The sequence below is a fragment of the Oncorhynchus clarkii genome, chromosome 15 (assembly GCF_045791955.1).
Source record: "Oncorhynchus clarkii lewisi isolate Uvic-CL-2024 chromosome 15, UVic_Ocla_1.0, whole genome shotgun sequence".
Taxonomy (NCBI): domain Eukaryota; kingdom Metazoa; phylum Chordata; class Actinopteri; order Salmoniformes; family Salmonidae; genus Oncorhynchus; species Oncorhynchus clarkii.
The window spans coordinates 11,455,916-11,467,030 of NC_092161.1; the positions used below are offsets into that span (position 1 = coordinate 11,455,916).

An 11,115-nucleotide genomic window follows, 5' to 3' on the forward strand; every position below is an offset into this window, starting at 1 on the left:
TGTGACTGCACTGTTCTGTGTCTATAGCCATTTAGATGTACACTGCTTTCTCATAAGTTACAAACAAAATATATCACAATGCACATAGCTTAGGTGACTAAATCGGGCTGAATAGGTTGCAGGTCTTCGTTTTTAATAACAGTAGGAACCTCCTAGTTTAAATAAATAATACATCAATAATATTAGTTAGTTATATTCTCTCTGACCAGATTTCTGTTGACACAAGGCATGGTTTGGAAAGTCATTAGGTTATGAAGTTGAGCCATTATTTTATGTGAGTTAACGTATTGAGTTAGTCTAGCGAGTTAGCCTATTGAGTTTGTCTAGCGAGTTAGCCTATTGAGTTTGTCTAGCGAGTTAGCCTATTATGTTAGTCTAGCGAGTTAGCCTATTGAGGTAGTCTAGCGAGTTAGCCTATTGAGTTAGTCTAGCGAGTTAGCCTATTGAGTCAGTCTAGCGAGTTAGCCTATTATGTTAGTTTAGCGAGTTAGCCTATTGAGTTAGTCTAGCGAGTTAGCCTATTGAGTTAGTCTAGCGAGTTAGCCTATTGAGTCAGTCTAGCGAGTTAGCCTATTATGTTAGTTTAGCGAGTTAGCCTATTGAGTTAGTCTAGCGAGTTAGCCTATTGAGTTAGTCTTGCGAGTTAGCCTATTATGTTAGTCTAGCGAGTTAGCCTATTGAGTCAGTCTAGCGAGTTAGCCTATTGAGGTAGTCTAGCGAGTTAGCCTATTGTGTTAGTCTAGCGAGTTAGCCTATTGAGTTAGTCTAGCGAGTTAGCCTATTGAGTTAGTCTTGCGAGTTAGCCTATTATGTTAGTCTAGCGAGTTAGCCTATTGAGTTAGTCTAGCGAGTTAGCCTATTGAGTTAGTCTAGCGAGTTAGCCTATTGAGTCAGTCTAGCGAGTTAGCCTTTTATGTTAGTTTAGCTAGTGTGGACAGAGAGCTAACTTTCAGAAGAGTATCCATCTTCTATAAATGACTGAACAGACACACTGTCTAAAGTGAACGGATTCTCTGGCGCAGAACTAATGTCTTGGAATGCAGTTTTCATAGCAGAATAAAGATTTGAGAAGTGTCCATCTATCATGTAATTAGAGTCTGGTGTGTGAGTGGAATCCAGTTTGCAGCCATGGACAGAGAAAAATGAATATGGGCCGAATAAATGCTTATTTGGCTCAGTGAAAAAAAAACTCAAAAAGAGTCTTTATTTTCTGAGTATTCTGCCTCAGTCTTTACTCTAATAGCTGGGTTGTTCTTTTGCATTCTGTCATTTTATTTTGTAATGTAGGAAAAAGATGAACACCTGGCACCACTATAATTCCTAAAGCTTTGTTCTTTGTTTGACTAAAATAACATCTTTATCATTTAGGTGAGCTCTGAAAGATGAGTGCCATTGAGACAAAGGCAGTGAGTTTAGCTGAAATATTGTCATTTTGAATGCCGCTGTGTCCTACCTTACAGAGGGCATAGGATGACCATGTGGTCCCTTGGGTACAGTAGAACTTCATCCATTGTGTCATCCATTGTGGATCCATTAAGGATGACTCTTGCCCGTTCCTCTCCTCCCGCAGCCCGATGTGTCTGTACTCTTGACCCTGGACGACCCCGGCATGTGCCAGCCTCTGTCTACTAACATGGGCGTGTCCATGCGTGGCTTGGAGATTTTCTACTAACTTTCTTCTGACTTCTGACCTCTACAACATCCCGCCTCTTGACCCACCTCCTAGCCTATGAACAACCTCCTTCCACTTCCTCTTCCTCTCCACCGTGCCCCCACTTCCTGTGGTGCTTCCTGTGTGCATCAGGTCGGGGTAGATTCAGTTTCTCTGTCATTGCTCAGGAATCCCATTCTTTCATACTCATCCCATAGGGCCAGGGGAAGACAACTGCGGTCCTCGAGAGCCGTAATGTCTGCTGGTTTTCTTTTCTCTCTCTGGCACTTAGTCAGTCAGTCAGTCAGTAGCTTTGGTGCTTTTAGGGATAGCTCATCTCTCATATATCGTGCTTCACTTTGTTCAGGCTTTTAATTGATCCATTCATGTTGATCAATTCGTTGATTGATCTGAGAGTGCACTCACCTGGTCTCCCAGGTCTAGATCAGCTGGTCTCCAAGGTCTAGATCAGCTGGTCTCCCAGGTCTAGATCAGCTGGTCTCCCAGGTCTAGATCAGCTGGTCTCCCAGGTCTAGATCAGCTGGTCTCCCAGGTCTTGATCAGCTGGTCTCCCAGGTCTAGATCAGCTGGTCTCCCAGGTCTAGATCAGTTGGTCTCCCAGGTCTAGATCAGCTGGTCTCCCAGGTCTGGATCAGCTGGTCTCCCAGGTCTAGATCAGCTGGTCTCCCAGGTCTAGATCAGCTGGTCTCCCAGGTCTAGATCAGCTGGTCTCCCAGGTCTGGATCAGCTGGTCTCCCAGGTCTAGATCAGTTGGTCTCCCAGGTCTAGATCAGTTGGTCTCCCAGGTCTAGATCAGCTGGTCTCCTAGGTCTAGATCAGCTGGTCTCCCAGGTCTAGATCAGTTTGTCTCCCAGGTCTGGATCAGCTGGTCTCCCAGGTCTGGATCAGCTGGTCTCCTAGGTCTAGATCAGCTGGTCTCCCAGGTCAAGATCAGCTGGTCTCCCAGGTCTAGATCAGTTGGTCTCCCAGGTCTGGATCAGCTGGTCTCCCAGGTCTGGATGAGCTGGTCTCATAGGTCTAGATCAGCTGGTCTCCCAGGTCTAGATCAGCTGGTCTCCTAGGTCTAGATCAGTTGGTCTCCCAGGTCTGGATCAGATGGTCTCCCAGGTCTGGATCAGCTGGTCTCCCAGGTCTGGATCAGCTGGTCTCCTAGGTCTAGATCAGCTGGTCTCCCAGGTCTAGATCAGCTGGTCTCCCAGGTCTAGATCAGCTGGTCTCCCAGGTCTAGATCAGCTGGTCTCCCAGGTCTGGATCTGAAGGGAATAATGAAAACCAGCAGACATTGTTGCTCCTTAGAACCAGAGTTGTCCACCCCTGTCATTAAATGACCCATAGACTTTTGAGAAGGCAGTGTATTTTCCACTCATCTCTTTCCGTTCTGAAACGTCCGCCATGTTCTGACACCTTTCATTTGCATGTGTTGGTTTTTCTATGTTCTGTCTTCCCCTTTATTCCCCCCGTCGTATTGGTTCTGTTAGGCTTTCTAAACTGATGGGTTACCATGGAGAAAGAGAACTTGTTGTAAACTCATTTCATTTTCTCCGTAAACTGTCTGCTTTCTCTCTCTATGTCTGATGCCACCCAAACAGCTTTTGTTGAACTGCACTAAAAACACTATAAAGTCAGATTAGAAGAAGCCTGGTTAATTGTTGAGTTCAGCCATGGGGCCACTAAGAGATACTAGATATTACAGTTTTAGACGGATTTAGACTTTTAAGAAATAAAGGTGAGCATAAAATGGGTAGTTTATTAATTACATTTTTAGACATGGAAATGGACATTTTAGACTCAAGTAATAACACATTATTTGGACATTGAGTTATGTGTTGTCGGTCACTCAATGCAAGTCATGAAAATGTAATGGGGATAGAATAATATTATAGAATTATTATAGAATAATATTATAGAATTTTTATAGAATAATATTATCTGTGCTCAGCGTTCACATCTCTCGTGAATTCATATACGGATCCATAAATCAAGAACAAAACGCAGCATTATCACCTGCTGAATTATTCCGCCTCCAGGGACTTTCAGAGTAGACTTATCTAGGACCGGGATGATACCAGTATCGCGATACACCTTACTAGCTTGGCATTTAAACAAAGCACAAAGCGGATCTAACTTCTTTAGGAAAACAGCCCTAATGTTGGAAACAAACATCATTATATTTTCACCTCGAGTCACATGTATTTATTTTCCAAGCTATAGCACACAACATTTTACATACAGCAGGTTTTTAAAAGACCAAAGAGTTTGTATCGTCACAGCCTTACACTTCATGGCCAAGTTTATGAGACAGAGGGACACACAACAATTAAACAACCTGCTGAGGTTGTACTGAGCTCACAGAAACGTATGGTATCTTCACAGAACCACACGGTATCTTCACAGAACCATAGAGAAGGGCAGTACAGAGATACCCTGTGGCGCTTCCTTATTTTCTGACTCGATTATTCACTCGCAGGCTGATGTGGAGCCATTAGAGACGAGATCAGCAGACCTTGTTTTCTCACCATAGTACACTGTACTTCCTCAGCGGTTATTATTGTTGCCAGCCTGTTATTGTCAATGCTCTGGCCTTGTTCTTTGAGATGGATTGCTTCATTCTGCAGTGACCTCCCATTGATTGTTATGTTGTTGCTCCAAGGATTATTTTCCTGTTGGATACGTTCCCTTTAGCTTTAGCTTTCATTCGCCATTTAGACTGAAGCATCAGAATAAACTGGGTGGTTCGAGCCCCTGAAAGCTGATTGGCTGACAGCCGTGGTATATCAGACCGTATACCACGTGGTATGACAAAACATGTATTTTTACAGCTCTAATTACGTTGGTAACCAGTTTATAATAGCAATAAGGCACCTCTGGGGTTTGTGGGATGTGGCCTCTTTGCGTTGTGGCTAAGAATAGCCCTTAGCCATGGTATTGGCCATGTACCACACCCCCTCGGGCCTTATTGTTTAATTATACCATGGTGTTTCAATTACAGTTGACACTAACTCTCTCTCTCCTTTCTCTCTCTCCCTGTGTCTCATATTCTTCCTAATCCCCTTCCTTTTTTCCTCTTTTCCTCTTCCCTCTTCATCATCATCTTCTTCATACTCTTCCTCTCCATCTTCCTCCCCCTCTTTCTCTTTCTCTTTCTCTCTCTGTCCTTCACAGGCTTTCAATAAGAACAACCTGATTCTGGAGGAAAGAAATAAGTACTTCAACCCCCAGCTAGCCGGGAAGACTTACACCAATTCATACTTCACTGACCTCAACACTTACGATGACTATTAACCCTTTGTTGGGCTACAGCATCGGGGAGACACACCCTTGTGCAGACAACAACCCCACACCACTCGTTATGACAATGTCCTATATTTTTCCACCTCGTAATGAAATCTATGACGTTTTATGTGGGACCCTCCCACTCTGGGACCCATTGGCAACTGCCATCCAATCAAATTACAGCCACACGGTGATGTCAAAAAGGAAACTCGAAGAGCTTTCTGAATGGGAAGGACCCTACTGTGATTTCCTGTCACTCTCTTGTCCCAGAACTGTGTCGGTTCTGGGGGAAGAAAACAAACCAACTGCTTTGCATGATTTTCTCTGTCACTCTGTTCAGTTTTGCATGGTTGGTAGCGGGCGGCCGGGCGGGCGGGCGGGCGGGCCACTCACTCACTGTCCGCTGTGCTAGTGTCCTACAGAGGACCCCAAAGGGGCGGCGTTAGTTATGCCTGATGAATTTGATCCAACTATAATGCTCAACGGTAGATAGTCAAGTGCTTAGCGTACCCAGAGTAGCTGTCACTCAATAGCTGCCCCAAGTTGTTGTGGATTTAAACCAATCACAACTCTGCATTATTGTAGACTTTTGTTAAACCGATCTTGTTCTATACCGTCTACCGTTGAGTAACTAAAATACTAGCCCTTTTGTTTAAAGATGGGGTTGGTTATTCAAATAAAGACAGGATGTAGATCTTTTAGAGATGTGTCCATGTTTCTTTCTCTTACGGGGCTGGCGTTGGTGTAGCAGTTAGCGGTGGTTGAGATATCAGTGTATAATCTTTCTTGCTTTTTGTTGACGGTATTGTACAGTAAGCTCATTTGGAAGCATATTTCTCTGTGTCTTTATAGGTCCATTTACTCAATGTCAGTGTTAAAATCAATCATTTGAAATTTGTGTAGAAGAAATTGCCCGGGAAATATATAAGTAGATCATGTTCAAACTGTCATCATACTTGTTAATATTTTTTTAATTTGTGGTACTTTTCAAGGTGAAACATCTCTCTTTTGTTTAAAGATGTACATCCATATTCAGTACGTTGATTTCTTCAATGTTTACAATTGTAACTATTATTTTTTTTAAACGTTTGCTTGTTTTATTGTGGATAAATAAAAGGAAAACGCTTGATATACCTCAAGGTTGTCAATGTCTACACCAACTAACCAAACCACACTCGAACATCGAAGAACAGTACTTACCGTTGGCAGAGCTATGGGAATCAATCAAGACCACAGTAATACTCTTTTAGCCTTTTCGAGAATCCATAGTGAATCCATAGTGAATCCATAGGGAATCCATAGTGAATCCATAGTGAATCCATAGTGAATCCATAGTGAATCCATAGGGAATCCATAGTGATGAATGAGATCAGCAGCGATGGAAGGATATGTGAAGGATGCAGAGAGCGAGTGGTTAGGTCTAATTGGTCTACAGTATATGACGTGGCGAACCACAGCAGTGTTATCCTCCATCAACCTTAAACCTGACAGGCCATCTGTGTGCAAAGGGTAATGAAATGTGTATGTGAGTTATTAGTCATCTCCGTCAGTGGGCCCCTTACGGTGAGAGTGCTGATCCAGCCAGAATCGATTCTGACCCAGGAGAATCAATCTCAGTTTACCTTGACTCCACTTTACCTCAGAGAAAGATGGAGTTGGGCATCTCGGGGCCCTACACAACTCCGGCTGCACTTTTTGGGTGTCTGGAGGATGGCTCCGAGGTTGTTTTTAGGGCAGTGTGTGAGGGTGTGTTTGAGTTGTACAGTCGTCATGGTTTCTGTTGATGCTGCAGCTACACACACTTCAATACACTTGATGAGCTATGGCTATTCACATTGGTATAATAACACTGATAGAGCTTTCCTCAGCGATTCCATTTCTCACAATAGCTTGCCTACTCTCTTGGCTCTTGGACAGTTTGATCTATGTGGCACAAGGTCAGTCAGACCCATGTGGCATTCCCCAGGTCAGCCTCTGACAGCACTGAGGACCCACACTGGCATTAGCCCCGTGGATCCACACTGACATTAGCCCTGGGGACCCACACTGGCATTAGCCCTGTGGATCCACACTGACATTAGCCCTGTGGATCCACACTGATATTAGCCCTGGGGACTCAAACTGACATTAGCCCTGTGGATCCACACTGACATTAGCCCTGTGGACCCACACTGACATTAGCCCTGGGGACTCAAACTGACATTAGCCCTGTGGATCCACACTGACATTAGCCCTGGGGACTCAAACTGGCATTAGCCCTATGGACCCACACTGACATTAGCCCTGTGGATCCACACTGACATTAGCCCTGTGGATCCACACTGACATTAGCCCTGGGGACTCAAACTGACATTAGCCCTGTGGATCCACACTGACATTAGCCCTGTGGATCCACACTGACAATAGCCCTGTGGATTGACACTGGCATTAGCCCTGTGGATCCACACTGACATTAGCCCTGTGGATCAACACTGACAATAGCCCTGTGGATCGACACTGACATTATTAGCCCTGTGGATCCACACTGACATTAGCCCTGTGGATCCACACTGACATTAGCCCTGTGGATCCACACTGACATTAGCCCTGGGGACTCAAACTGACATTAGCCCTGTGGATCCACACTGACATTAGCCCTGTGGATCCACACTGACATTAGCCCTGGGGACTCAAACGTACATTAGCCCTGTGGATCCACACTGATATAAGCCCTGGGGACTCAAACTGACATTAGCCCTGTGGATCCACACTGATATTAACCCTGTGGATCCACACTGACATTAGCCCTGTGGATCCACACTGACATTAGCCCTGTGGATCCACACTGACATTAGCCCTGTGGATCCACACTGACATTAGCCCTGTGGATCCACACTGACATTAGCCCTGTGGATCCACACTGACAATAGCCCTGTGGATTGACACTGACATTAGCCCTGTGGATCCACACTGACATTAGCCCTGTGGATCAACACTGACAATAGCCCTGTGGATCGACACTGACATTATTAGCCCTGTGGATCCACACTGACATTAGCCCTGTGGATCCACACTGACATTAGCCCTGTGGATCCACACTGACATTAGTCTCAGTCTCACTCAGAGAGAAGTTCACATGTCAGGACTTGGCCTCATAGTGTGCCTTATTATACGTAGGACCAGACAAAGAAGGTAACGAATAAACACCTTCCCCTCTATATCTGTCTCTATCTCCACTTTCCCAATACTAAATGTGTAACCTTTATTTAACATGGCAAGTCAGTTAAGAACAAATTATTATTTACAATGACGGACTACCGGGGAACTACCGGGGAACCTTGTTCACGGGCAGAACAACAGATTTTGTACATTGTCAACTCAGGGATTCGATCCAGGGACCTTTCAGTTACTGGCCCAACGTTCTAACCACTAGGCTACCTGCTGGTTACTGGCCCAACGCTCTAACCACTAGGCTACCTGTTCTAACCACTAGGCTGCCTGCTCTAACCACTAGGCTACCTGCTCTAACCACTAGGATACCTGCTCTAACCACTAGGATACCTGCTCTAACCACTAGGCTACCTGCTGCCCCAAATACACTAGAGGGTATTCTGTTGAATGGATTGCACACCTCTTCCCGCTATACCTAATGTGCGTGTTTGCACGAGGCCTGTGAGTAACAAACAGAGCGAGTGAGTAACATTGTTCCTGTCGTAGACTGACAGAGCATGGATGTTCCATTTAGCCCTACTCCTCTCTAAGGAGTTCTCCTCTCTCATTCACATTTACATCAGAACAATCCGGAACCTCCTCAGAAGACACATTCTAACAGGACTGTTCTATAATAAATGTTCCACTTCAAAGTTACGATCCTCTCAGAGTAGCAACAAAAGGGTTGGTTCTAATGTTGCAACAGTTGACCTGAGTGATTGTCTGGTTGGAAAACGTGATGTGAGCAGATGTCAGGCAGAAAGGCCCCGGTATGGGCCCCGGGTATGGGCCCCGGGTATGGGCCCCGGTATGGGCCCCGGTATGGGCCCCGGGTATGGACCCCGGTATGGGCCCCGGTATGGGCCCCGGTATGGGCCCCGGGTATGGGCCCCGGTATGGGCCCCGGGTATGGGCCCCGGGTATGGGCCCCGGTATGGGCCCCGGGTATGGGCCCCAGGTATGGGCCCCGGTATGGGCCCCGGTATGGGCCCCGGGTATGGGCCCCGGGTATGGGCCCCGGGTATGGGCCCCGGGTATGGGCCCTGGGTATTAGCCCCGGGTATGGGCCCCGGGTATGGGCCCCGGTATGGCACTCATAAAGTGTAGGAGTCTTCTGAGGCTGTATTATAGAGGAAAAGAAACTCTGATTTTGATCCCTGTCAGATGGATTCTCAGGGCAGGGTTAGGGTCAGGGCAGGGTTAGGGTCAGGGCAGGGTTAGGGTCAGGGCAGGGTTAGGGTCAGGGCAGGGTTAGGGTCAGGGCAGGGTCAGGGCAGGGTTAGGGTCAGGGCAGGGTTAGGGTCAGGGCAGGGTTAGGGTTAGGGCAGGGTTAGAGATCCAGTAACCATTTGGGTGATGCCCACAGCAGTCAACCTGGAGAGAAAACAGGCCAATCTCACTCTAGACTACACACACACACACAGAGACAGCATCCCAACCCAGCATCCACGTCAGCCACATGTCTACAAGAGCCCTGCCAGACATCTCTCCTCTCTCTCTCTCTCTCTCTCTCTCTCTCTCTCTCTCTCTCTCTCTCCGTCTCTCTCTCTCTCTCTCCGTCTGTCTCTCTCTCCCTCTGTCTGTCTCTCTCTCCCTCTGTCTCTCTCTCTCTCCCTCTGTCTCTCTCTCTCTCTCTCTTTCTGTCTCTCTCTCCCTCTGTCTCTCTCTCCCTCTGTCTCTCTCTCTCTCTCTCTCTCTCTCTCTCTCTCTCTCTCTCTCTCTCTCTCTCTCTCTCTCTCTCTCTCTCTCTGTCTCTCTCTCTGATATTAGCGAGACAGCATGCAGTAAGCCTGAGAATCATAGGAGACAGGATTAGAGGGATGTGGTTTTGCATCTGAAACAGACACAGTGGGAATGACAACATTAGACTGTGCTTCTCCCCACTGAGGAGAGCTATGAATATTTAAACATGAAGTGGGCACATTGCTTCTATAAATCCTCAATTACACAGCTTATGTATAGCTGCTACCAACGTGACACAGTGACAACGTTAGACCCTACTGATTAACCTAGTAATTCATCTGAGTGTAAGAGAGTGGGGGGTTTGACAAAATACTTGATTGTGGGACACTCTCAAGCTACGATGGTGCTGAATACTGATGAAGGCCAGGTTATGTCATGAAATAGACCTACTGTACTGACTCTGTTTTGTGTGTATACTGCTTTTCGTTATCCCATAGACCAACTGTATGAACGGGTTCAGTCAAGCTACAGCTGATTGGGTCACAGAGGGTGAAAGGTAGAGGGAAGGGGGTGATGAGAGAGAGGGAAAGAAGGGGTGATGAGAGAGAGGGAAAGACGGGGTGATGAGAGAGGGAGAGAAGGGGGTGATGAGAGAGGGAGAGAAGGGGTGATGAGAGAGAAGGGGTGATGAGAGCGAGAGGGAGAGAAGGGGTGATGAGAGAGAGAGGGAGAGAAGGGGGTGATGAAAGAGGGAGAGAAGGGGGTGATGAGAGAGAGAGGGAGAGAAGGGGTGATGAGAGAGAGTGGGAGAGAAGGGGTGATGAGAGAGAGAGAGGGAGAGAAGGGGGTGATGAGAGAGGGAGAGAAGGGGTGATGAGAGAGGGAGAGAAGGGGTGATGAGAGAGAGAGGGAGAGAAGGTGGTGATGAAAGAGGGAGAGAAGGGGTGATGAGAGAGAGAGGGAGAGAAGGGGTGATGAGAGAGAGTGGGAGAGAAGGGGTGATGAGAGAGGGAGAGAAGGGGGTGATGAGAGAGGGAGAGAAGGGGTGATGAGAGAGAGAAGGGGTGATGAGAGAGAGGGAGAGAAGGGGGTGATGAAAGAGGGAGAGAAGGGGGTGATGAGAGAGAGTGGGAGAGAAGGGGTGATGAGAGAGAGTGGGAGAGAAGGGGTGATGAGAGAGAGAGGGAGAGAAGGGGGTGATGAGAGAGGGAGAGAAGGGGTGATGAGAGAGGGAGAGAAGGGGTGATGAGAGAGAGGGAAAGAAGGGGTGATAGGAGAGAAGGGGTGATGAGAGAGAG

General features: G+C 46.8%; 1 protein-coding gene across 1 annotated transcript in view; it reads left to right on the forward strand.

Moving 5' to 3' along the window:
* The window catches only part of LOC139366904 (semaphorin-5A-like), a 289,344-nt gene extending 284,052 nt beyond the window's left edge, over positions 1 to 5,292 (forward strand). The window contains exon 22 of the mRNA XM_071104648.1: positions 4,835 to 5,292. Within this exon, the coding sequence (XP_070960749.1) occupies positions 4,835 to 4,954 (120 nt within the window). The 3' untranslated portion in view covers positions 4,955 to 5,292. The remainder of the gene's footprint in view (positions 1 to 4,834) is intronic.
* Positions 5,293 to 11,115: the final 5,823 nt, after the last annotated feature.